Here is a 27,558-nt window from a genome sequence, read left to right as displayed (position 1 = left end):
GTTGTAGTACTGAGGTACTCAGAAGCATAAGCCAGATAATACTGTGTAGAAAAGGAAGATTTTCAAAAGAATATTAGGAAGTGTTATGATCTTGGGGTGTGGAAACACCAACTTGATCCCTTCTAACCCAGCTACCAGCTGCTGGAATGCAAGCCTGGAGAATCAGAGTCCTTCTGAGTCATTGGAAAGCACTTGGGGAACACTGGGTCCATGTGGGTCTTCTTTCCCACATGGCACACCCCATATGCTATGCTGCCAGCACCTGGGGTAAGAGGAGTTTGGGGGTCAAGGCACTCAGCAGCCATCATGCCCTGGGCTTACATCTTCCTTGCTTAAAACTGATGTGTGAAAGTCTGGATTTCCAAAACATAGATGGGGTGGTGAGCATTTGATTTGCAAGAGAATTCCCAATGCCTTCATTACTGATGACTCCCAAATCTGTATTTTTGGCTCTGACCTCTCTCTTGAGTCCCATATTCATATATCCAATTGCTGCTGGACATCTCCACTTTCACATGTATGTCCCTCAGGCACCTCAAATTTCCCTAGGTCTAAAAATGAACTCTTCATTTTTCCACCTCTCACCTGATTACCTCCCAGATTCTCTTTCAAGGTTAACAGGATCACTGTGCACTGAGCCAGGAATCTTGCAAGCATTTTCAACTGTTTCCTTTCCCTCACCTACCCTGTTCAATGCATATGGTCACCAGGCATGACCAGTTCTTCCGCCCAGGTGTCTTCTGAATCTGTGCTCTGCTCTGTGTTCCAGAGTAGGTGATAAACAGGGCTCCACCACCTCTCACCCACACCAACAGCCAGAACCCCATGTTCCTCCCTTAGATCTGACTTTCTCAGACTGCCAGGGCAACCTTCATGAACACATACTTGATCAGGTTACTAGCTGTTTGCTCTAAAAACCTTTAATGGCTCTAACCACTGTCAAGGCACTTGTCTTTCAGTTTCTGATCTTTGTGACTTCTTCAGCCACATCTGCCATCCTGGACCATGTCCTCTATGTTCCCCCAGATACCAGCAGTTCTTATACACATGTGCACTTAAAAATCTCTGGGCCTTTGCATGTGCCACTGCTCTCCCCCCACTTACAAATCAGAGAGAATCAAGGACACATCCCCTGACACCTGATGGCTTCCTGGTGAGAATAAGTGCAAGGGCCTTGATGTCTGGGTGGTGACCTGGGGTGGTAAAACCCACGCATCCTGCTGTCCTCACTCCTCCCCAGGACCGGGTGCTGGGGAGAGGCTACAGTGAGGACATGCAATGAGAAAGGAACTCTTCTTCAGGGAGGGTGTTGAGCAGGATTCCTTCAGGTACCAGCGCAGACCAGGCAGCTGTGGGTCCCAAGCCCACTCTGGAGACTGGCCCTAAGGACCACTGCTAAAAGCAGCACTGGATTGTGTGGTCCCAGTGTAGCACTCACAAAGCTTAGTTCTCTTGGGAGCCAAGTCTGGCCATTCCACCCCAGTCTATAAAGAGGGAGGTTGGTGGGGTTCCAGCCACGGCTTGCAGAACTCCAAGGAAGGCCTTCTGCCTTTTAGATCTGGAATGTGGTGTAGGGCTGCAGTGGAAGGGTGAGAGGGCAGCATGGACTTACATAGATTCCCTTGCTGATAGGGAAAAAGTATGGCTGGATGGTAGCCAGATCCACACGTCTTAGCTTCCATTTTCAGGTGGCCCTTGGGCTGCTGACTACACTGGGGTAGAGAAGAAAGACCATCCAATGCTCAGGCAGTGTCTGTGGTGGGAAGACAGTAGGCTCTGGCATCAGTTAGACTTGAATTTGAACTCCAGCTCTGATACTTATGGGCTATGGGACCTTCATTCTTGGTATCCTCGTCAGAAAACAGATAATGATGCTTGCCTCACAGGGGTGTTGTGAAGGTGAAGTGAGACAAGATTTGGAAGGTCCCTAATATGATGGTGGTTTAGAGAGCAGGCCTTGAAAACTGGTAGCTTCCTTCCTTGTGTTTCCCCTGCATTCCTAGATCATAAAAACCCAGGATGGTGGTGTCGGTTGGGAGCTTAGAGAGCTTGGGGGTCTCCCTAGGGATCTGGAAGGAGGACACATGGACCAGGTACACACTAGGGTGCCCCAGGTAGAAAGAGGTGCTCATGGGCTGACTGGAGAAGGCTGGGAGGTGTCCTGCGGCCTCGGCCTGGGCGGGGAGTGGCCGTGCTGCTGAGGGCAAGGCCTTGGCTCTGGTGGAATCTGGGTCCTTCACAGAAACGTCTTCCGAGCCCAATCCCTTCCTCTGGCTCTACCTCAAATGGTCTACATCCTTCCCTCCCTCCCTTCTCACCACTTCTTTTCCCCTTGGCTATTAGCCATTCTGGGGTAGGCATAGCACTTGACAACAAACTCAATGAATTCTTTCAAGAAACTAATTCCGAATGAGACACCCACACACACAAACAAATGGTTTGACAGTTTGGGCTGAATGTGTGTGCGTGTGCATGTGTGTGTAGTGGGGGTGTGGAGAGAGGGAGGAGGAAGATGAAAACCTGTAAAATCAACTGTCAAGAGCTTCAGATACTGACCAATTTCAGCCCCGTGCCTTGTAACAAATATTATAACGTGGACCAGAAATATGTTTAAATTCTCTTTGGCCTCAGGAGGAGAGCCAGAAGGGATAAGGGAGAGAAGGTCCCAGAAGCAGCTGCTGTTGCTGAGTGGGAGGGAAGGGTGTACTGAGGGTCTCCCGAGGTTCTGTGCTGGCTCCTGCTGGCGCCCCTCCCCCACCTGCCTGCCTGAGCTTTGGCTCCGCTCTCTTGTTTATGACATGTGCTCCCAGGCAGAGCGAAGGGTCCCTGAGGCTAGATGGCCTAAAGTCCACGTGCACTTCACATGTGCACGAAGCATGTCCACTGACAAATGCCTACCCCTCTTGCAAGGCTCTGCTTTAAGAGCCTCTGCAGAGAAGCTTTCTCTGACTCCCCCGGGTAGGTTTAGCAGCACCTCCTACATTCCCACTGCCCTTTGTGAATGTCCCCAGTCCAGCAAAGCCCACCGGGACTGTAACTTATTTTTTCTCATTGAGTCAATAGCTACCTTGGGACAGGGTCTCTGTTGCTTTTGCTTAGCAATCTAACTGAGCACACTGCCTCGATAAATATCCCCAGCTTTTTGTTACTGGGGAATGCTGGTCTCAACCAGATCCTGGAACAAACTGTTCTTTCATGACGACTAGAAGCACGGAGGTGCCGACGTGCTGCTTGGGAGTCATGTTGTCTTTTAACAACAGAATCATCAAGAAGCTATTTCTGCGATCTCCCTTACTTTCTCCCTTACTCCCTTACTTACTGTGCTGATGGTAGGACACTAACTTGGAGAGTCCTGTGTCTGCTGGTTCCTCTCAAAGCCTCCCGGAACTTCTGGTTTGGAGAGCCACTTCCCCACCTACCCACACCCACCTGACTGCTACACAGCCCGAGCGAGCCCGGCCCAGTGCCCAAGCACCCAGACAAATCTGTATTCACGCCAGACTGTGTCATGTTTGTTTCCCACTGTGGGTGCCATGACCTGGAAAACAGCCGCCGTGATGCAGCACTCGCCCTCATTCTTGCAGCCACTAATTGAACAGTTTGGAGGGAACTGTGCCACAAAGCCGCCAAAGGGCGAGAGCAGATGCAGCCGATTAATTACAGCTGGAGAGCTCCGATGGGCGTCACCAGGGGGCAAAGTGGGAGATGCCGAAAGCCCAGGGGCCCACAACCTAGGGAGCACGGGTGGGCCGTCCCTGGGACTTGGGGAGCCTTGCAGGAGCAGAGTTGGGGCCTCCTACAGGGTAAGGGCTTAAGGGGTCAGAGGAGGGCCCCTTGTTGGTGGGTGCCTCACAGAGCCCAGCTCCCACCCTGGAGCCTTTCTCTGGTTGTATCTCCTGTCTGACAGACACTGTGAGAGAAAAGACAGAAACCCGCCATAGGCTCCAGGTTATTAAAGATTCTGATAATGATGATGACTGCTTTTTCACTTTAGTACTTACCATGAATTATGCCAAGAGCTTTACATATTTTATCCCACTAAGAGCTCAAAACAAGCTACGAGGGAGCTACTATTATTACTGCCATTGTATGGATGGGGAATAGGGTCCTAGAGAGGTTAAGTAACTTGCTCAAGGTTGCACAGTGAGTGGCAGAGCCTAGCTAGGTCTATCTAACCTGTGCTTTTGGCCTCCACACCACACTGCCTGGGCTGGCCATCCTCCCACCCCGGGAGAGACCTCCCGGTCATCAGTGGTGAGAACTCAAGCCGCTGCTTGTCGTTCCCTCAGCTCAGGCCTCCCAGCCCCTCTCCCTCGGCTAAGGCCGTACTTGCTGCTTTCCAAGAAAATCGGGATGTTATTTGGCTTTGCTGGGCACCTCCATCTCCCCGAGCTTCTTAGCTTTCCTCCACCCTCCTCTCTACCTCTGTCCCTGTGAATGTCCACACTCCCTCATTGGCCTTGCCCCTTTGTCACCTCTCCTTGTGCATGTCCAGTCTCCCCCCAAAACGCTGGGAGTAGGGACTGCTGGCTTTCTCCCCATCTCTGCAGCAGGCTGATGCCAGAGGACAGCACCTGTGGGTTGCGAGTTCCATTTGCTAAAGTGAGCCCAGGACAGAGACTAAGGATAATCTCCTGGGCAGACGTGGGGCTCTAGAATCAAGTAGCTGAGGGTTAACTCCTAGTTCTGAAACTTACTAGCTCTTCCTCCCCGACAGGAGTCCTTGCTGGCTGTCTTAGCTGATAGTACATTCAAAACCTAATTGTTATCTCAGCAGAGTAACTCCATTATTCATCTTGACACCATCCCCCGTTAGCTGTTTGCTGCAGTGATGTTATATTAATGAGGCCTGCAAATAAATGAACGGAGATCAGAGTGCTGACTTGTTTCTCAGGAAAGCTGGCTGACTTATTTTTTATTTGTTGGGAACTTTGCAGTGAGTCACTCTGGCCCTGGGCAGGCGGCTTTTGGCCTTTCCTGCAGGGATTTGCGGCAGCCTTCCAGATAAATACTTGTATATGTCCAGCACCCCAAACAGTTGCACAAATGCATTTGCATCTGAGGGGATCCACGGGGAAAAGATCTACTTTAAATTATTTGGGCAAGAGGGAAGGAGGAGGAAGCAAGAGCGATGGATCATCTCAAATGCCTACAGTAGCGACAATGATTTAGGCTTGCTTTTGGAGGGCGGTGTACACGGTTTTCTACAAGGGTTTTCTTTCTGAGTTACATGTACCTAAGATGTTAAAGAGAATTACATTCCCTAAGCAGGGACTAGTGAGGTGTTGGGGAAGTTCCTGAAGTTGAAAAATGTATGAAGTAAAAGCTACAGGATGGTCAACAGAGAGACAACGGCAAAACCAGTACTTATGTGGCCCGGCATGAGTACATCTTTACTGGGCAATGCCGTAGGTGACTCGAAACACACAGGGACATTTTTTGGGACCCAAATGGTGGTAGGTTCCTGGTCAATCCCCGAGGACCCCAGAGCTGGGGACTCACCCCTTGCAGTTCAGGCCTGCTTCACATTATTTCGTCCCAATCTCTGTTCTCAGCTGCAGGCATGAACCGCCTGAGCCCCATCCTCTGGGCCCTCCCATTGGGCTGAGATGCTGGAGAAGTCAGAGACACCAGCCCAGGGAATTTCCAACTTTCACCTTAGCCATCATCTCATTAATAAAGACAACCAGAAAACAACCAAATGGAGTCTGGTGGCTTTAAGAAACACGTGATTAAAGTTGCATCTGCCCTACACTGGCAAGAAGTGATATCCCTGAGCTTAAACACACCCCAAAATGCTCTTCCTGTTTTTCTCCTCGCTCATAGAAGTATGTGGGGACCTAGTTATGCTTAGGAAGACAGGTGAAGTTTATTTTAAGGTTAAGTACAAATGGTAGCCAATGTTCCTAGTTTGGCATTTCCTGGGATCTTCCAAGAGGAGTGTGATCCTGGGCCCAGGTGTTTCTGATCCACCTGGGGTGGGGTAGGGTATCTAGCTAGGGAATACCCCTCCATCCCTCCCACCAAGAGAGGTCACATGGCATGGTGGGAGAGTCTGCTTTCTGGAGTCAGAGGCCTGGTCTTGATTTTGTTCGGCCACTAATCAATGTGTGACTTCCAGCAAATTGTTTACTTCCCTAAGTATTGCTTTCCTGACTCTTAAATAAAGATAATTACAGCCATGTTGGCAGAACTCTTAGGAGGAGTAGGTATGCCAAGTACACAGGTCCTGGCACACAGTGGAGTCTTGTTAAAGAAAAGCTTTATTACTAAGAATCCCAGACCTAGAGAGAAGCTCATCTGTTCATGTCTCTGGCCTGAAGTCTGTGTCCTTGTTAGGTATGGAGATGTAGGACCCTGCTGCAGTCCTCTTTCCAAACTGGAGACAACTACAAAGCATACAGATTAGAAGTTTCCGTCTCAGGTCCTTTGGAGGAAGCAGAGTGGCCGCAGGGCCAGCAGTTTCCAGCCTCTTCCGGTGGCCAAAGTGCAGAGATAGGTTGCAGTTCCACAGAAAGAGGCTGTGTTGTCCTGCTTCCTCACCCAGGACTAATTTACCCACGTGAGAACTTCCAGGCTTAGCACAGTGCGTGGCAGACAGCAGTCACTCACTAGATGAACACTTAATGAGTGAATTAATTCCCTTTAGAACTGTGGCATCTCCTCCTCTTTCTCAGAATGCTCTGTCCTGAGTTGAACTTTATCCCCTCCAGATTCACAGGGTGAAGCCCTAGCTCCCATTACCGCAGAATGGGATCTTATTTGGAGACAGGGATTTTGCAGAGGTCGCCAAGTTGAAATGATGTCTTTAGTGTTGGCCCTAATCCAACATGACTGGGATCCTTATTTTTCAAAACATTGGACACACACAGACAAGGAAAATAGCACATGGACATGAAGGCAGAGATTGGGGCGGCACCTCTATAAAAGAAGGAATGCCAAAGACTGCCACAAGCCCCCGAAGCTAGGAGAGAGGCATGGAAGGGATTCTCCTCACAGCCCTCGGAAGAAACCAGCCCTGCCTACACCTTGATCTTGGACTTCTAGCCTCCAGAACTGTGAGAAAATCAATTTCTGTTGTTCGAGCCACCCAGTTTGTGGTGTTTTGCAACTGCAGCCCTAGCAAACTCATACACTCACTTTGAGGTGAGACCTCTGTCACATGAGCCCTGAAGCCCCTTGATCCTTCCTAGGTTTCTTTTCCCCAGAACATATTGAGTATCCCTTCCTTTCTGCTGGCTGCCACCCACTTGCAGCTTCTTGGAAAACGTGTTCTCTGAGCCTTCCTTCCTAGTGGGTGGCTCATCACATCCTCGTCTCTGAGGTCCCAGCAGGGCCTCAAAGCACACACTGGGAAGAACCGAAACGTGACAGGCCAGGCATCTCACGGGCCTTCCAATGATCCACATGTCTCTTGTTCCTGGGTTGAGCAGGTGACATTGTGCGCAGACATCCAGGATGACAGCTGGAGTGGGAGCAGCCTGGGATGCCTCCCACAGGGGACAGCATCATTATCACAACAGGGGCTGGTTGAGAAGGAGCAGACGGTGAGTCCTGAAGGGGACCTAACCTGAAGTTTACACAAACTGGGAAATTCAACGAGCTCTAAGACTTGTCCTACATGAAGCTGCCATAAAAGATGGGTCGATAGGGGTGGGCTTGGTTGTCATGGAGACAGCCAGGTAAGGAGGGGTTAAGGAAGAACACAGCTGTTCATCTAACTAAGCTCGAGCCCACGCCTTTTCCTAAAGTAGAACTGGTTCGTTTAAGGGCATTTCATGGATTTCTCTGCCCGTGGGCAGGACAGCACCCATTCCAGCTCCATTTGTTTCCAGCCTTGGAAATTCCACTGCCCCCAGCAGCCTTTGTGGCCGTCACAGAATCTTCCCCTTTCCCCCCCTCGAGAAAGATTTTCCTAGGGAATGGCTTCTGTTTGCATGTGGGCTTGCACTGAGGGAGTACACGTAGGGGCCAGAGATGAGGGGGAGAAAAAAGGGCACGGATCTCACTGAGTTACAATTATGAAGGAAAAGACCTGTGCTCATGTCAAGGACTTAGCCAAGAAAGCTGAGGTAAAGGAAATAAGCTGATTCTTTTTAAAAGTTACTTTTATCAAATGATATATTTTGGGCAAAAAAAAAGTCATAGAATTGAGGTTGTGTTCTTCTTAGCATGTCCTATGGAGAGGCACATGAGGTTGATCTTTCCCATTTCCGGTGATGCTGTCTTTGATTATTTGGTTAAGGTAGTGTCTGCCAGTTTTTTTCACTGAGGAGTTACTATTCTTGTCGTAATTAATAAGTACCTTGTGGGGAGATAGCTTGAGATTATGTAAATACCTATTTCTCATCATACTTTCATCCACTAATTTTAGCATTCATTGGCTATTCTTGCCTCAAACAATTATCACTGTGAATTTTGCCAAATGATGGTTTCCTATTTCCATAATTCCTTCTACATTTGTGAGCTGAAATTCTAGTATAAATAAGAGCTTTCTCTCTCCCCCATGAATTGTATTTTTATTTATATCAATAAAAACCACACATTCATATTTTATTCTATTGCTTATTGTCCATTAGTTATTATTATCTATTTTCTTGCTAAAATCACCCCAGATTTGACCACTGGGGCCAAATCAAGTTGGCTCCTGTGCCCTCTGGACATGTACCCCACGTTTGCTTTATAGAACTCATTGCCAAAAACATATAACCCGAATTTAATCGTGAAGAAACATCAGGCAAATTCTAATTGAGGGACAACTACAAGATAATTGGCTTGTCCTCTTCACCAGTATCAAGGTCATGAAACACAAAGAAAGATTAGAGCACAAAAAGCACATGATAATGAATGTCACATGTGACCCTGGGTTGGCTCCTGGGCCAGAAACAGGACATCGGTGGGACAACTGGCAAAATGTGAACAAAGCATTTATATTAGGCGGCATTATTATATCAATGCTAACATCCTGATTTCAGTAATTATACTATGGTTATGTAAGATGTTAATTTTAGAGAATCTGGGTGAAGGGTATAAGAAAGTTCTTTGTACTATTTTTGTACCTTAATTATTAAGTCTGAAATTATTTCAAAAATTAAAAGTTAAAAAATTGAAAATGACTGTACAGGGAGAAGAGGATACGTTGGGAGTAGGAAATGCAAAAGCAACATTCCTGATAAAACAGTCTGGGCTGGCGTCCTCCCTTCCACATACCTTGTCCAGAATAATGTGCCCAGAGTGGCCTGAGACACACCATGGACTTGTCTCTCCAAAAAGACGCACTTTCATTTCCCCACGGCCTCTGCTTGAGAACACCAACAGGAGCCCCCACTGCTCGGGGCTTCAGGTTCCTGCTGCTCTGTTCACTGGGAAAATCAATTACAGCCTAATTACCTCAGGGGGTTAATTAGCATTGTGTAGCTGGGTGTCCTCCGTGAACAGAGCAGCCTGTCAGTCCCCGGTCAGTGAGCAGGGGCAACAGAGGCAGAGGTTCCCAGGGAGAAGCCTGCCTCTGGGCTGGGAGTGGGCTCCTGCCAGTTGGGAAGTAGACAGATGGGGCTGGGGCAGCAGCCAGGGTTGGTAGAGGTGGGAGGAAGCGAGTCCCCAGTCTAATTTAAGAGTGCTGATGACGCAGGCACAGAGACCTAGAGACCACAACTGCATCAACAAGAAGTGCAGACCAGAGCCAGTTATCAGGCCAATGGCTGCTGGAAATCATGACAATCGGGGCGAAGGCACGGAGCACTGAGCAGCAGGGAGCCAGCTGTCTGGGGGCAGAGGCTGGGGCAGACCCTGCAAGCACTCTTTCCCAGTGAGGCGCACACACACGGGAAAGTCAGTAGCCCCCGAGCGAATGGGACTAGAGAAGCCCAGTCTTTGACAGGTAGAGGCTATGCTCCCAGCACACCTTCCTACGTGGACACACGAGGACCTAGATGCGAAAGTCACTGTCCCACAGCACTGTGCTTCCCCTAGGATAGGCTGCCATGTGGCTGGGCAAGTGTCTCTGCTCTATACTAGCTAAGAAGGTTGGATATAAAGTATAAGGAAGCACCATTTCTCGTTTTATGTTACTTGAGCAAAAATACTAAAGGTTTAAAAAATGGTTTTATAATTACATAAATCTAAGCTAAAATTCTGGCTCTGGCACTTAATAGCTGTGTGAACTTGGGCAACTGAGCCTCATTTCTTCATCTGTAAAACGGAGGTGAGAATATTTACTTCCCATGGTGGCTGAGAGGATTAAATGCAAGTGACAACAAAGCCGTCTAAATAAATACGTGCTTCCTCTTCAAACAACCATCTGTAGGTTAACATATTCATTTTATCTTGAGGGTTTTCTTTTCTCTGATGCGAATCTTGGATATGATCATAAGGATGCTTCAGAAGTTTCCCAATATCCACTGACACAGGTGAGAGCCACAGTTGCTTTCTTTGGGCCAGTAGAGAAAACAAGGCAGGGAAAGTGACAGAGCTTCAGCTCACAAAAGAGGCAGAATGCAGCCCTGCCTGCTTTCTTCAACACACAGACCACAGTGGTACTTGCCCGGGCCTTTCTTCCTAGTCACCCGAAGGAACGTGCAATTAGTTTCATAGTACAAGTGACAGTCAGTGAATTGGGAGTACTGAAGAGTGATGAGTACATAATGCCAGCAAAGTTAAATACAACCATTCCTCTCCCAGGCCATTCAAAACCCCAGCAGCTGCATTTTCATTCACATCATGTATTCATCTTCCTTTGCAATTTGCTATTCAGGAAACATCATTTTTTTCCAGGACAATTAATTATCTATTTCTTTCCATTAAAATGCACAAACAAATTGGGACAGAGAGTAAACCCTGGGAAATGGCACAGTGGCTAATGTAGTGCTTGCCTTTACTTTCTTCTTCTGTTTTCAACTTTGCAACTCTGAGCTAATTTGGCTCCTGAAATCACATTTCTGCTGAGAAAAGTAAAATCTGCTTTCTGAAATGTTCACCCACCATGCAGCCAATTTCGCATTCCCCACCCTGGCCAGCCGGCCTGGCAGGGAGGCTGGGCTGGCTCTGCCTCCCTTGTTGCATGCACGCACATTCTTGCACAGGCACGAGGACACGCTTCCATACATTTGTCACTTACACCTGGACACGGGCCATCAAGACACCCACAAGAGGCTTTATACATCTCCACATTTATCACAACCTATGCCAAGAATCCTTCCACCAAGGCTCAAGATGCCCTCCTCACCCACTGCCCTGGGGTAGGCTCCTGGTCCTGCTCTGGACCTCGGGGGACTCACCTCGGTGATCTGGGGGTTGGAGCACTTCACATTGTGGCTGGACCAGTCAAGCCAGGGGCTGGCGGGGCTGGTGCAGTGCTGGTGGAGGGTGCACCTGCGCTCGCCACTGCACCAGCCACACTCAAACTTTCGGTCGGCCTTCAGGCACAGGCCGCAGCTCTCCCGCTGGGCTGCACACTTGTAGAGGTGGACTGCGGAGACAGGGCGACAGTCACAGATGGGGCTGGAGAGGACCTTGTACAACTTACCCTCTTCTTGCAGGTGTGACAGAAACCGTCCCCAGCCACAGATAATACCAATAATCATTATTGTCATTGCATGAATAATTGATGAAAAAGTAACAATATGTGGAGCATCTTAGCAATCATTTAAAGGCAATACAGAAAATATTATTATTTAAAAGTTCTGGCTCCAGACTGAATCAGATCAAGGCTTTAATTGAGGTGTCACCACTTCCTAGCTATGTGACAAAGAACCTGACCTCTTGGAATCTTGTTTACTTAATCTATAACATGGGATAATCATTGTTTTCTATGAGATTTGAATGGGATGTTATATATTAAGTGCTTAGCACAGTGCCTATAATATATTTGATGTTCTGTACATGCTTTTTATCTTTTCTTTGACTGCAAACTACATTGTTATGTTGCTGCCTCTCTGACTCCTACGTGTGGCCCTCATCCTAGGAGTAAGGACTAATTTCCCCATTTCACGTAGAAATGAAGCTCAGAGACATGTAGTGACTCTTGGAGCTTACTGAAGTTAGTGCCCTGAGCTGGGATCCCGAAGTCTATCTGGCTGTGCTGCTCGACTGTTGGTCCTGAGCGGAGGGGCATCTGGCCTGGCACAATGGGAAGTGGTGGGTCTGGGAGAGGAGTCAGCTTGGGCTTCAAAAAAGGCCAGGTGCCTGGTTAAGTGGAGGCAAAGCTGACAAGGAACAAAGGCTGGCACAGAGAGGACCAAGTGGCTACTTAACAGGTTACTTCTGGAATCTGCAAATTCATTGTCTTTGCACTCGTCATTTCCTGATATAGAAACCCTCGACAGGCCAGTTAGCAGAACTGTGTTGTGTGAGCCTGGGACTTAGTTTTTGCCTGCTGGTATTTTGAACTCAGAATCTCAAGTAGAATTCTGCAGAAGCAGAATACTGGGCAAGTCATTTTCCATTCCTCTGTCAAGCAGAAATAAGCTTTGAGGACTGGGCAGCATGTCTCCATTGGGTACATGACCTAGGGGACACATATTTTTTTTATTCTTCCATAGGTCCCTATCCTTTTCCTCTGCTCTGCCAGCATCCTCAGTCCCAGCTGTAGGGACTAGACTTAAACACCCTCCTTCCTATGGCTTCTTACGGTAGAGGGCAGGAGACGGGGTCTTACAATGAACGAGTATACACTGCGTATTTGTTACAATGCACAAATGGTCCATATCTAGTATCTCATTTAATCCTCATGATGACCTCGAGAGGAGGGCACCCCTTTCCCCCTTTCACGGATGAGGGTGTAGGGAGGAGCAGTAATTAGTCTGAGTTCACATAGCTGCAAGTGAAAGAGACAGGACATGAACCCCAGTGTGTTAGATTCTGGAACCCGAGTCCTGGAACACGATGGCCCTCTCCACCCAGCATAGTGTGCAGCCTCCAGGATCACTTGGGCCCTGGGAGGGAGACGCATGTGAAGATGGCGCCGCTTGCACACTCCAGAGCTGCTGAAAGTGCCGTGAGGGAGGGTTCTGATGCAACAGCTTGGATGTGACTGCTTTTCTCTAAGCTCCAGGTGCAAAGGCAACCTCTGGTGAACTGAGCCTGGATCCCCAATAGGGCAAATGTCTATTCTTAGTGCTGAAAAAATTTGGTCTGGGTATGAGGAGAAAGAGAAAAAAAAAAACCTCCCTGTTTCAGTTTCCCTCTCCCAGCCTAAGTAGCATGGCTTCTCCTGGCGGCATCTGGAACAGGGAGCTGTAGCTGCACAGACGCCGAAGCACTTGCAGGCCCCACTGTGGCCGTGGTCTCCCTCTCTGTGTCTCCCGGGTGACCCTTAGGATGAGGGAGAGGCTTGGGGCAGCCCTAGCTATGTGAACTGTGCTGAGGCATGTGGCCCACGGTCGGGGGCAGGGTTCTGGGAGGAGGAGGCTGCACATCCCTCAGCAGCCCGAGTCCCTGGGAGGGCAGGGATGTGGCTCAGCAGGCGCGGTCTGCAATTAGATGGCCTTCATTCAAACCCTGGCTTGTGCTATCTGACTCCTGGTCTGTTTTCGTTTTCTTCCCCCACAGCTTTATTGAGGTATGATTGACAAATAAAACTGTACTATATTTAAATCATGATGATTTGATACCTACGTACACATAATGAAAGGATTCCTCTCATCTAGTTAATTAACACACACATCCTTCACCATATAGTGAGAACATTGAAGTTCTACTCTGTTTTCAAATTTGAATTATGCCATCCAGTGTTATCAGCTAAAGTCACCACAACTGACATCAGATCTTCAGGCCTCATTCATCTCATGGCTGAAAGTTTGTACCTTTTACGAACCTCTTCCTCTTCCCCCACCCGCAGCCCTGGCAACCACTTTCCTACTCTCCGTTTCTGTGAGTCTGACTTTTTAAAAAGATTCCACATGTAAGTGATAATCATGCAGCAAATTTCTTAAATATATGAAACAATTCATTAATTTGCATATTTGTGCAGGGGCCATGCTAAACTCTGCATCGTTTCAGTCTCGTGTAGGTGCTGCCAAAGTGGGCACTCTTGGTTCATTTCTTAATTTCATTGGGTTTAGGTTTTTTAATCTATAAGATGATAATAATATTAGTGCATAGCTATCAGGATTGTTGCGATGATTATGAAAAATAATCTGAGATCAGTGAGTGCTCATCAAATTGGAGGTACTTGTGTCATTCTTGAGAGCATGATGGAATGTTGGTATTTGCTGTATTGAGGGTGGCGCCTAGCTGGCAGGCAGGAGGAGCTGCACATGTGCTTGTGGGGCAATGAATATGGGTGGCCCCCAGTGAGCCCCACCCTGTGTCAGCGTGGCTCCTTCCTGAGCTTCTTGGCACCAGCTGTGCCTTTGAGTCCCCATCATGGTCTCTCCCACCCACCCCAGAACTAGGGGAGCAGCCTTAAAAAACCTTCTTTGTGCAAGGATGGGGCCAAAGACGGGAACCAGAACTTGACTGGAAACAGTATCTCCATTTCCAGGGAAACTGGCAGGGCATCCCACCTGCTGCTCTCCTAGGTCGGGTTCCACAGACACTTCAAAGTCTCCGGGAGCCTAAGAAAAACGTGACCAGCCGGCAGCCACAGCGGATGCTCTGGCTGTAATAAAACAAGGTTCCCAACAGGACTCCTTTGATGGCTCCAAATGTTGGTTTCGGATCCTCTGAAGAGCTCCGCTGACAGAGGGAGTGTATTATTTGCAGCATAGTGGCCAGCAGGCTCTAGTCCAGCCAGCCCCGTCTTTCCCAGGGTCATGGACAGGTCAAAACTCTACCTGGAGGTAGATGCTTACCTTTCAGGTCCTGAGGGTTGTCGATGATGAAATTGCCATTCCACACCACAGCGAAGTCCACGGCCAGGTTGCTGATATCCATCCCGTCGTATTGGTACTGTGGGGAGAGGGCAGAGGCACTGACTAGTGAGCTTCTCTATCCCAGTGGGTCAGGGATGCTTCGGGTTTCTCAGGGAACTGGGGGTATAGCTGGGAAGAAACCAGTGACTCTGGTTCCTTGTGGGCTGAGTAAGCAGCAGAGGGACAATCAGAGGAACCCTACTATGCAGCTCAACTATCCTTGTGGCCCACCGTCCTGACTCCCAGTCTCTCATACCAACAGGATCCAGCCCAAATCTCTTAGCTTGGCATTTAGTGCCTTCCAGATCCAAACTTCTCCAACCTTCTCTTCCACTGCTCTCCTACTGAAATCTCTGAATCTACTTGACTGTAAACACACCCGCCGAAGCCCCTCTCTGTGTCTCTCACCAGGAGTGCCTCCCTCTCTCTATGGCATCAATCCTTCAACCCATCATGATCTTCCTAGTCCAGCTCAGACTCACCTTCACCAGGTGTTTTCTCTGACAACCCTGCTAGTGCTCCCCCAAACTCTCTGACCCCTGATGTTGCCAGTCTCTGTCTTTAACCTGGCACTTCTCAGGAGCTGCTTTGCACTGTTTCACGGGCAAGTCCAGTCTCTCTAGAAGTTCCGTGCATTGCTCCATAAACCCCACAGAGCCTTGAGCAGAGCACATGCATAACTAACGGTTGGCTGGGCGCTGCAGTGGCCCTTTATTTCTACATGTGAGCTTTACTTTGGTCAAAAGTCCACTAGGAAAAGTGCCCAGAGTCTTGTGGGCAGAGATCTGATCTGCTCTAACATGAAAGGCCTCAAGGTGTGGCCAAGAGTTGGCTCCCTCTCCTGTGCTGATCCCACAGGGGGCGTTTAAGCCCTTCACACACTTCAGAAACAGCCCCTCTCGATGGCCCACGCCCTGTCTCTGTGAAGGGGGGACCTCTAGGAATCCCCGCTGTGGGAAATGCCCCAGCCCTGGCCACAGCTCTCAGGGCATGTCCCTGTCAGCCCCCTTGCCCAGGCCCTTCCTGCTGCCTTCTTCCCTTTGTTGTGTTCCATTACTTTCTCCTCCCACCTTCCCCTAGAGCTTGGCGGCCTTCCACCCATTACAAATTCTATCACCCGCCTGTGACCCAGCAATCTGACAGCTCCCTGATAAGAGGCCCAGATTCTCTTTATCTCTCCCAGGCAAATTAGCTTCCCTCAACACCTTTGTCATGTCACCCCCCATCTCCAGCTGACCCCCCACCATCACAGACAGGGAGTTGGCAGATAGAAAGATCTTCTCTGGGCTGGTATTATAATTAAACACCTCAGGCTTTTTGTCTGGCGTTCAGAATTGGTTGACCCTTGCTGCTCTTGAAACCCACTGCTTCCACTTCCTTCCTTCCCCCTCCCCCATCCCATTACACTTCCTGCTTGTCTCTCCTATGTAGCACCCTGCCCTCCAGTTCACCCACTCTTTTGCAATTTGCACTCCCTGAATGCAGGCAGGGTTTGCAGTGGAGCTGGCTGGCTTTGGCTGAAGTTTCAATGAAGGCCAAGAGGTGCTCATAAAATTCAGAAAGGGCACAAAGCTCAAAACTTATGCCATTAGGGTCCTCATACCACTCCACCTCCTCTGATGCCATCAACTTGCTCTTTGCTTGCTGAGAGGCCTGGCGTGCATGCCTGCTCCTCTGTCCCTGGGCATCTGGGATCAGGCTGTGGACCTGGAAGGTTCTGGAAGCTGGAGCAGGCCAGACTGAGGCCTTGGCAGGGGTGTGAGACAAAGCCTCCTCCCGGCAGGATCTGAGCCCGAGTCTTCTTACCGAACTGTTCTGGCACTGGACGCTGGAGCTGTTGAAGCGCAGGGCGGGCACTCGGTGGACGGCCCCCTGGATGTTGAGGACACACTCGTAGCCTCGCTGCCCGGACTGAGGCTGAGGCAGGTTCCGAGCCTTAAGGGTGATGGGCTTTACCTCCCCGACTGGTATCAGGATCTCCTCTGTGGGCACCAGCTGGGGACAGTCCTGGGGGAGCAAGCAGAGAAGCTCCATCTGTCCCGGCTCATGCCTCCCTGCTCACCTGAGCCAGGGCAAAGGACAGGGCCCAACACCAGGCCAGACCCTCTGGTATCCAGGTGGTCTGCCCAGGAGAAGAATGTACCTCCTTTAAGGGGCAGGTGGAGTCAGCAGCGAAAATCAAGTCTATCTCTTAGCTCCTGGCCTTAGATATTATCATCCCCATCCCACAAGTTGTCCTGGATCTGGTGTGTGTGTTATGATTTAGGAATTAATTTTCCGGCACTGGTGTGGCAGCCTGAGGATTTTATCTCCTGAGACACAGGATAAAAAAGGCTCCATGTGTCCCTGTCCCCAGCCTGGAACCCCCATCTCTCGGTTTCATTCATCTGTTCCCCAGCGCCAGCCGCCTCGCACTGTCCCTGCCCAAAGCATTCCGTTATCAGTGGCTTCAGCTCCCTGCTCCGACTGCGGGCCTTTGCGGGAGGTGAATCAAGTCCTCCCAGCAATGCTCTAAACACTCGCGCTGGCTTTTTATCTCGTTTCATTACCAGACCCTGCATGAATGCCATGTTGCTTTGAAAAAAAAAACTGGAAAAAAAATCTTGATGAGCAGGGACTGTGAGAAGGACCATGAGAGAGAGAGAGAGGAAGTGATTGATTTTCCTCAGTTCTATTCCTAGATGTTACTTCTCCACCAGAGGCCAAATTACCACTTCCCCACAGCAGCCCCAATCCCCTGCCCACTTTCTCCTTCTCCAGGGAAGACAGAGCCCAGTAGCCTCCCACAGTGGCGAGCTGGCTGTCACCTCCACATGCAACCATTTCTTCCCATCCCCTTTCCCTCTGGCTGGGAGTGTACGGGGTTGATATTGTTACTCAGCAGAGGATGCTACTGGCATTAAGTCCCTGGGGATGGGGGACAAGACTGCGCTACTTCCTGCAAGGTCTGGGATCGTCTTCAACAGGAAATTGCCCCTGTCCTAATGCCAGAGGTGATATCGGAGCCTTAGAGGGAGACTGGAAGTACCAGGCTGACTCACGGTGTGGCTTAGGATCCTCTTTCCTCCGGACCCCAGGTGCAATCCCTTCACAACTTGGCCCCTGCCTACCTCCTACCCAGCAGTTCTTGTGCACCAGCCATAAGAATTTAAGATTGATTCTGGTGGACCAGCCTTACTCATTTACCTCTGGTCACTTGAAGATGCTTTTCTCTCTGCTGGAAACACTTACTCCTACCCACCCCCCACATCTTCCTCCAGCCCAGGGCCCTATTTAGCTGATTGACTTTTATTAGTCTGCAAACTCAGCATCTCCTTCTTTGGAACCTGTCCCTGACCCTCTCCCTGCACTGGCCTCCAGGCTGGGTTACAGATATTCCCCTGTGATAGCATCCAGCCCTCAGAATTGCTGCTTCTTATGGGCTTGCCTTTCTCTGTGGTCTGTGAGTCTCGAGGAGCTGGCTGGAGCTTATTTACTGTGTCCCCAGTCTTTATCCCAGCTCTTGACATGTGGTGGGTACCTACCTGGTCATTGCTTCCGGAAGGGTAAGTGAAAAATAAGAAAATAAAGCAACAGACAACATGACTTATAACTTTCCTTCCAGATCCTACTTTCCAGATTTTTTACAGAGGAGGGGACAGCCTTGCCTTCAAGACAGCAAGAGACTTGAGGAGTTTGATTCCCAAAGTTGGGGTTACAGATGGTCATTGTTTCTGTAATCACATGATTACCAAGTTGGCACGTCCACATCTATTAAGAAACCTGAGGATACATGAGAAGCTGGGTGCAGGGGAAATTCCCCATAGAAACCTAGCTAGGAGCCCCCGAATGACCCTATGGGGACCCTGATGCGGTCCCCCACCTACACGCCAGCTGTACAGAGGACACCAAGCAGGCAAGGTTTCCACGAGAGACAGGATCACAAGGCAACTTCGGAACAGATGGGTCCCTGTTCAGAAGCCAGTCACTCAAGCTGCCAAGTCATAAACTTGCTCTTTACCGAATTTTCACTTTCATTCCCTGCGGGTACTCTTCACGGCGTCTTTCATATATTTATAGGCAAGAAAAATATAGACACCACTTTAGGGAAACCCAGGCATCTCATGGAAAAGGAGATATTACTTCCTGTTGGTGGCTGAAACATCCCCGTTGAGTCTAATAAACTAGAATGTTAATTTAGACTAAAAATAAGGCTGAGGTATAATGAGGGGTGTGTGTGTGTGTGTGTGTGTGAGAGAGAGAGAGAGAGAGAGAGAGAGAGAGAATGAATTAATCTTCAGGCTCAAAACTCGTTGACACATTATAAATGATGACCAACTGTTTTGAATTTCTAATGAGCCCAGAGAACAAATTCAAATATTTCAATAGCAGAGGCTTAAAGATGTGCTTTTGGACATACAATGTCTGGGTTTAGAAAATAAGATCATAGAATCCTATTAACTTTGACAAAAGTACATATTTATACCCATATTTGTTTTTATTATATGTAATATTATATACACACACACATACACAGCCTCATCCCTTTGTTTGGGCTAAATCTGATTCAGTTTGGAGGATTAACAATCAAAAGAAGACACTTCAGCCCTGGCCGGGTGGCTCAGTTGACTGGAGAGTCATTCCACACATCAAAAGTTTTGGGGTTCGATCTCCGGTCAGGGAGCATACAGGAGACAATGCATCTAAGTTTCTCTCTCTCTTTCCCTCTCTCTCTTTCTCTCAAATCAATAAATCTATCCTTGGGTGAGGAGTAGAAAAGAAAAGAAACTTTATGAGGACTCTTCAGAGTTTGTTTTTTTCCTAAGAAATTCTAGAATTTTACAAAAATTTTTTATGGTCTGCTGTTTCAGACCTTTCGGCACTCAGTTTAAAGACAATGATTGGGTAGTTCCCAAATGCCTACACAGGCTCCAAATGCCCCACCAGATGAGGATGTCTTATGCTTTACTTGTGTATTTGGCTGTTTCTCTCAGGCCAGAGAGTGTGGGATTCATCCTTCTAGTCTCCAGGGCAAAGGAGAGAAGTGGTTGGTGCCCAGGTACACTGTCCTCTCTTTGGGAAATAGGGGTAGGGGAAGACGTAGACCCTTTGGGTTGTGAGATGGTTTTGGTGGATGTAGTAATGGGGGAGCAAGGCTTGGGTGGAAATGCAGAGGTGAGGGCTGAAGGCGGGTGTAGTGGAGCAGGCAGCCCAGAAAGTTGGCAAGTTGTTGGAACTTCAGTACCTCTGGAGCTTGAGGAAGGGGATGGGTTTCATCAGATACAAGGAGACTACTTCTGACCTGTCTGCTTCTGTGAGTATGCATACACACACATACACACTTCCTGTCCTAAGAACTGGAGAGCAAATAACCACACTATGCTTCTTCCACAGAACCTAAGGGCCATTGCTAACATTGCTGCTGCTGGTCCCCTCAGTGTTGAATGACCCCTCTAGGGGTCATTCTAGGGGTCATGACTGACCCCTCTAGGTCAGTCATCTTATTCTTCTGTCTCTAGGCAGCAGCATTGCCTCCTTGGCAGCCACTGAGTTTCCATCAAGATGAACAGATGTTGTATTTGGGAATATCCCAGGGGTGAGGGAGGCTGGGAGGAGGTGACGTGACCATGGGGAGGGCAGGACCCTGGCACAGGAGCCCCCCAATCTTAGGGTCGCATCGTCACCCTGGTAGCTGTGCATCGCCAGCTCTCAGTGCTGGGGTCCCTCAGCTCTCTAAAACGACTTCTCCCATGTGAAAAATGGCATTATCTTCACCCACCGGACTTCAAAGAGAGAGAGCAGTCAGCATCCTGGGAAGCTAATCGGATTTATTTGGTTCTACCTTTCCCCTGGGGCACGGCATAAAGAAGATATTTATGTATCTACATCTAACTAGGCCTGGCTTAGCCATGGAGGGAGATGAGCTTTTAAAGCTGAAAGCCATACACACTCCAGTGCACACTGCTTGCTAACACCATTGTCACAGCTGGATCCGGCCTAGGGATGCAGAGATTTGGGGGCTCCCATCAGAAATTTGCTGTACTCTGAGCGGTGGGAAGGTTTTTCATGCCCTAACAAGAGTTCAAAGGTGATTCAACTGAAATTCAGATTCCTCGCCTAGAAAATGGGCCAATAATAACTGCTGACACTGGATTACATGTGAGAAGAATATGTAAGAACGTGATAATGGGAATAAGTGGAATTAACAATGTTAATGTTATTACTGCATATTTCTCTTGTGCTTGTGTATCTAAATCTCAGTTTATTCTTCTAGAGTCCATTTCATAGAGTAGATTAAATGAGATATTAAAATGTTGCATATATAATAAGCACTAAATAAATGTTCACTAATGTTTTCATTTTTGCATTGCATTCACTCGAAAATGGCAGTTCTTTGTAGTCATGTCTAAGCATGGACTGGGCCATCAGCCCCCTGGCAACGGTGGGCAGATCTACCTCATGGCTGGCAGTCGCTGTAGCTGGATGTGGCAATGCTGACCTATCTGCCATGGGCACTGTCTCCACCTGTAGAGATGGATTTCTGCTGGTTCCTCCATGCCCGAAACCCTTATGACCAACAGCAAAAGGCCAGGTGGATGTCAATTCCTCTGCTGTGGCTGTGGCCATGCAGACACACAAGCTAACTGGCCCTGATTTTCTATAGAAAGCATATTGTACTCAGCTTTTTTGGATGCCTGAGTTCTCTGTAGCCTTGGGCAGAAATCCTAAATTTTTAGCATCTTGGTGACTATAAATATCAAATATGAATTATGTGAAACTGCAGGTCTGTTGCAAGAATCAATTGAGATGCCATATGCCAGTGGTTCTCAATCTTTAGGCTATCCTGGGATGAGGCCCCAGAATTTGAATTTCTAACAGGGTCCCAGGTGCTACTGCTAAGGCTGGCTTCCCTTCCCCCACCCACTCTCTCTGAGAACTGTCACAATTGAGAGAATTACAAATGTGTGATGCATTCATGTTGCTATGTAAATCAACGGAGCTAATCAGTTATATGTTGTTTCTAGGAAGCAGAGGGACAGAGAGACAGAAAATTTTGATTCAAAGTTAGGGGAGCCTTACTGGAAGTGCAATAGAGATATTCTAGAACCCAAGGAAGCACCTCAGAGGTTTCCAGTCCTCAGAAGAACCTGAGGCTGTCAGACTGGACTCCTAATGGAGTCAGGGGACCCTCTCCCAAGCCGCACGTGTGCACTTTGCTGTCCCTGCATTTTCAGGAATGGGGCTCCCTACAAACAGAGCTTTGGACAGAAGAGCACAGGGCTGGGAGCTATTTTTGGGAAAAGCTGTGCAGTGGCTGAGAGCTAAAGCAGTATCAGGAGGAAGCCGAGAGAGGCCCTGGCGACCTCATTGGGAGCCTGCACTCTATTTCCTTTCCTGAGAAAAAGCTGGAGCCAGATGGAGTCTGGGCTTCCCTCACCAGCCTCCCAAGAGCTAATCCCCGGGCTGCACCAGGCCTGTGCATATTAGCAGAAAGGGAGTGGTCTGCCCCATTCCTGGAGGTGAGAGGATACAAAGGCACTTCTCCTACCCCAAGGAACAGACATTAAGGAGAAAAGACAAAACTAAAAGGAGGTGGGAGCCTCTGAGTGTACCCCCAGGGCTCTTTCCTTATTAATTCAACCCTGAGTTGTAAGGGGGGGGAATGGGGTGGGGGCAGAGTATCTCTCAGATCCAGCTCTCTGCACTGCCTGAGTCTCATCCCTGTGGCTGAGAGGGGGCTGCGTTCCAGCGACTTCTAAGGGGCATGAGGGAGGCTGGCATGCTTCCAATTAGTCCTCTGGGGCTCAGCCCTCCCGGCCTCCACACCAGGCAGTTTATTTGTCTTGCTCAGTGACACTCCTGCCCTCCCTCCAGCTGCCGGCAGTGGCAGGCTTGGCTTTGGGTTTCTCTTGCCCGAGGGGGAGCCCCTAGGAGAAAAGGCAGCAGCTGTTCTTTCTTGTCCAGATCTGCACTTCACCCTCTGAGTGTGTGTGTGTTCTGTGGTCCAACTCGATTTATTTTGTTAAGGAACTTAGAAGTTTAGAAGTGGCCACTGCGAAGGTCAGTCTCCCAGACCGCTTATCTTGATCCTTAGTTACCTTTAATCTGAGCAGGTCTTCCTGTGGCTTCCATTCTTCCTGGCCCCGCCTCACCTCCCCTTTTCACACTTCTGTTAACTCCCAAGCTGGGTTAACTACCCCCCTTCATTCCCTCAGCTCTTGTGCCCTCTGCATGAGTGAGAACAGAGGCCTGAAAGCAGTTTCATATTCTTGCAGAATCCTGGGGCCGCGATGAATTTCCAAGCTCCACTAAGACCAATACAGTGCTTTCTGGTCAGCTATGTCAAAGCATAGCAGCTGGCTAGGGCAGAAACCTTTTCTCAAAGGTTTCAAGGGACTAGATATCCTACAGTGCTGAGGCACCTGTGGTGTGTCTGCCTTAGGTGCCTGTGAGCTTCATCTATGTTTCTCTACTCCAAGACTGGGAAATCCCACTTTTCTGGCTGAATGTAATACATATTGCTTCAGAAAGTAAGAGTTCAAGGTCAAGAATGTGTGTTTGGGAAACCTAAATGCCTACTTTCTTTTTTATTTTAATTTAAAGATTTTTTTAGCTTTATTGAGGTATAAATGACAGATAAAAGTTTTAAATATTTAACAATATTTAAAGTGCACATTGTAATGATTTAAAATATGTATATCAAGGCCTACTTTCTTACATTTATCCATGGAAGCAACCAGCACATCTATCCAAATTAGGAGACACATAAGACTCTATTTCTTGAAATCTTAGACATGCAGATCCAAGGAACCCTTTCTATCAATGGTATTTGACTAAAGCAGTCATCGGTTTATCCATTCTTTCATGCACGTATCCCAGAAACATTCACTGACGAAGGCACTAAGGATTTAAAAAGAAGAGGTAGCCTTTGCCTTCAAGGAGCTTGTGGTCTAGCGGAAGAGGGAGACATGCATAGAAAGACTACAGCAGTATATGCAGATTCTGCCCTGTCACTTATTTACGTTTGTGGGTTTTCCAAAGGCTGGAATAGGAGGGGATGTAGATATATGCCCTGTGTATTTGTATGAACACACCAAGTCTCTATATTTGTTCAAACCCAGCCAGTGGCCACCCTCAGGTGTGAAAAACATTAGCCACAAGAAAGGGAAGCTGACCAAGCAGGCTCCATGGTCCTAAAGCATGCTGTGAATATGTAAAAGAAGTCAACATCAATGAATAATCATTGGATGGAATATTTACTGGGAAGATAAGCAATTTGCTTTTTCACTGTGTTGATAACAAAGGTGGCTCAGGCCTTAGGGATGAAACATTGATATATAATAAAATGGCACTTTTAGCCAGGCCTGGTTCTTTTCACTAGCTGAATTTCTCTCTCTTTCTATAAGGCCACCCACTCAGTCATACATCAGAGTCAAAGAATCATTGAATTTTACACTTGGAAGAGAAGTTGGCATGAAAGAATGGTTGAGAGTGAATGTTCTATTGAACTAGACTATGTCTGCAGCCAAGCAAAAGGCTTAGACTCAAAGAATAAATGCCATTCACTGCACTCTTCTAGACCATGGTGTCTGTTTGGTTGGAAATGTTTCCTCTAGACTTTCAGTTTCAACTCTCAGTTCCCCTCAAGCTTTTGAATTCATAGAGTCTTAGGAGTCTAGTAGATACAGTGTACTTCTCTACCTCTGGGGTGTTTCCTGCCACTTTTTGAGCTTTATAATAACATGGCTTTCTAACATGTAGAATCTCTGAGAGAAGACCAGGATGGGCCAGAGCCAGGAGGTGGCCAAGCTGCTGGAATGACCATCTGAAAAGGTGGGCCACTCAGATTCAGTGGGGACATTGTCATGCCAAGGGGAGCCCTGCTTACCTCTGAAATATTGATCCGGCCCTCCTGGAAGGAGCAGGTGGTGGGGTCATGAGTGCAGAGGTTGCGGTACTTGCACCAATGGCAGCGGAAGGCGCTGTTGACACAAGACAGGCACCTGCAAAGGTGGAGACGGTAAGAGGCAAAGAGAAGGAAGCAGAGATGGAGGATAAGGGTGCCAGGAAGCCTATGTATCCTGACGTTAGTCTGTTTATCCTAGTCTCATGTTCAGGAGGGTAGATAGTGGGGCAGCCCCCAGCACTGAGAGCTGTGGATTCCCTCCCCAAGATATTCACTGGACCAGAGACCTGAAAAAATAAATGAGTCCAGAGTGGGAATACTGTAATCTATAAAGCAGTGGTGTACTAGAGCTGGCCTGTATCAGCTCGTGAGAGCTGACTATTTATATCTTCAGGAATTTTGCAAATGGGTTGACATCATGTCGATAACTTGAAAGTTGGCCACAGAGGAAGTATTTCCACTGTAGACACTGGCAAATGAAAATATGGGGATTTCCCCCCCATTGCTGGTAGTTAAACATTTCCCAGCATACCACCCCTTATATGACAGAAAAGCTGAAAGAGCATTGGGGTGGAAACTGGGCAGATCTGATTCCAGTCTTGCCTCTGCCACTGCCACTGGGGTCGCCCTGAGTAAGTCACTGCACCTTCTGAATAGGCATTTCTTCCTCTGTCTGTAGTCAAAATTTCCTGTCTACTCCACAGTGCTGTTTAGCATCAAACCAGATAATGCATAGGAAATGGATTTGAAAAATACAATGTTAAATGTATTATTTTCAAGTGCTTAAATTACCCGTTATTTGAAGATCTCAAATCACATTTGTTAATGCTTGGCTCATATCACCTGTGTTCCTGAGCTTTGGGAGCCAAATAGTATTACAATGGAAACTTTATCCCACTCTCCAAGTAGTCTGGCATAGGTAGCAATAGCCTGTGTGTGTGGTTCCTATGCATTTCTTGCCAGGGTGAGTGCCTCCCTCCCTCCTGTCTCACCTGGAGGCTGTGCGTATTGTTTTGACTGTGTGTGTGATCAGACTGGTATAATGGAAATGGGTTCTGTAAGGTAGGACTGATCTTCCTGCCCCTGGACAGCTTCTCCAGCCTAGTGTTTCACAACTGGACAACCTGGAAGGGACACAGCCCTGTCTACAATCTGGCGCCACCTGGTGGGGGCTCTCATTACATCTGGGCATAGGGGACTCCATCCTGAGGAGCCATCGGTAAATAGGCACTTCATCTCCCCCTTCCTGATCATTTCTATTCCCTTTGTGTATGCCCAAGTTATTTCATATCCGAGCTTGGGCTAGACTGCCTGAGTCTTGCTAACATTTTATGATTCAGTAAGTAAATAAAGAAAATGGACCAAGGATGATGAGATGGGGTTCTAAGCCCGGCTCTTCCACTGGTTAATTTTGTGACTTTCATCGAAGCATTTGTCCTCTGCAGGTCTCAGTTTACCACATTTAAAGGAGAGGACTGAATAAGCACAAAAATTCTGTGACTTTTTACTATGAATGCCAAGCTAGATAGTGTTTGGCAATGAAATGATACAATCTGTGCTGTCAAGGCGACCTGCTTTTTTTTTTCTCCTAAGACTTGCTGTTTGTGACAGCATCTCTGTTGCCACAGCAATGCATGGTTGAAAGTGGTGGCATCACACTGGACTGCCATGGAGATGAGATACGCTCACAAGCAATGCGGTCCATCACCACTGTGCTGGAGTCTGAGAAGGTTGTGGGGTTCTTTGTTCTAAGGTGTTTGCATTTCCCCAAACTGGGCTGGCTGGGATTGGAATGCAGTGGTTACTGGGAAGTTTTGTCCATTTGGACTTCAGCCACTGGCTTCCCTGCCCTGACTCCTTCCCGCTCCCCGGGCCAGTTTTACCACTTGTCCTGTCTTTCTTATCACATCTGTTGATTTGGCCCAATAAGGCACAGCTATGTCTCCTTCCTTAACTACGGTGGAGGCCCTAGAACTCTAGCAGATGGTTGTAATCACCAAAATCAATTATCAGAGAAGGGGAGAGAGGAGGATGGCTCATTTGTGTATTTTAAAGGCTAAAAGATTCCTCTCAGGCTTAGCTGTACACAGGCCCACTCCCCCCATGGATGCTGAGCCCATTGTGGCCACAGCTTAGATCCTAGGGACTTGATGCCTTGGAGTTCTGTCGATTATGTAGACCTCAGGCTGTCCCTGCCCCAGACAATGGGAAGAAAGAGTACATAGAGTTGTCCCAGTTACTGTTCCCTCTGGTATGGAGGTGTTGTTTGATCTCTCTTTTCTGAATGTTCAAGGTCATTGGTCCTGTGACCAATGTTCTCACTTTGTAGGGAAGAAGTCCCAGTTTCTTTTCCAGAGAGGATCATCAGAAACTAAATGTGGGTCTCTCTCTCCACTGCTCTCCCAGCTTCCTGTGCAGCTATAGGATCTTGTGGCTTGTGGGCACCCATTGGTAGGCATTCTGCTGCTGTAGACGGCCAGTGAGGTCAGCTGGGCTGTATTCGAGCCCCCGTTGAGACTGGGGTTTAGTCCGGTTTCCCCCTTCTCTTTAAAATGTTGAAGGCTGGGTTTGGACTATGGTGGAGTTAAAGCCTCCTCTCCCCGTCCCAACCCAGGTCCTTACCCTGCATGCTGGGAAAGGCTGTTGCCCCACTCCTACCCCTCCTCTGGGGGTAAGTGCATGCATAACTGATTTGTATCACTGAGTCCCAGTTCATTTAGTCATGGCTGGCATGTCTAAACTCTACTCACTGTCAATCTCTGTTCAATGCCACCACCAATTTGTCAAGAACAGGAAACTTTTCTTACAATTCCTGGGCCA

At 48.3% G+C, this 27,558-nt stretch overlaps 1 protein-coding gene and 1 pseudogene across 2 annotated transcripts in view; both read right to left on the bottom strand.

Moving 5' to 3' along the window:
* PLXNA2 (plexin A2) overlaps positions 1 to 27,558 on the bottom strand; it is a 210,439-nt gene that overhangs the window by 41,923 nt on the left and 140,958 nt on the right. For both annotated transcript variants that reach the window (XM_045838402.1, XM_045838401.1), the window contains 4 exons: positions 24,721 to 24,835; positions 16,659 to 16,859; positions 14,793 to 14,889; positions 11,277 to 11,467 (listed from right to left, as the gene is read on the bottom strand). In XM_045838402.1, the coding sequence (XP_045694358.1) occupies positions 11,277 to 11,467; positions 14,793 to 14,889; positions 16,659 to 16,859; positions 24,721 to 24,835 (604 nt within the window). The remainder of the gene's footprint in view (positions 1 to 11,276; positions 11,468 to 14,792; positions 14,890 to 16,658; positions 16,860 to 24,720; positions 24,836 to 27,558) is intronic.
* On the bottom strand, positions 13,930 to 14,027 carry LOC123818581 (annotated as a pseudogene).

This window comes from Phyllostomus hastatus, unplaced genomic scaffold (genome assembly GCF_019186645.2).
Source record: "Phyllostomus hastatus isolate PE091 unplaced genomic scaffold, TTU_PhHast_1.1 phas_contig_283, whole genome shotgun sequence".
Lineage (NCBI taxonomy): Eukaryota > Metazoa > Chordata > Mammalia > Chiroptera > Phyllostomidae > Phyllostomus > Phyllostomus hastatus.
This window is presented reverse-complemented; position numbering and strand designations above follow the sequence as displayed.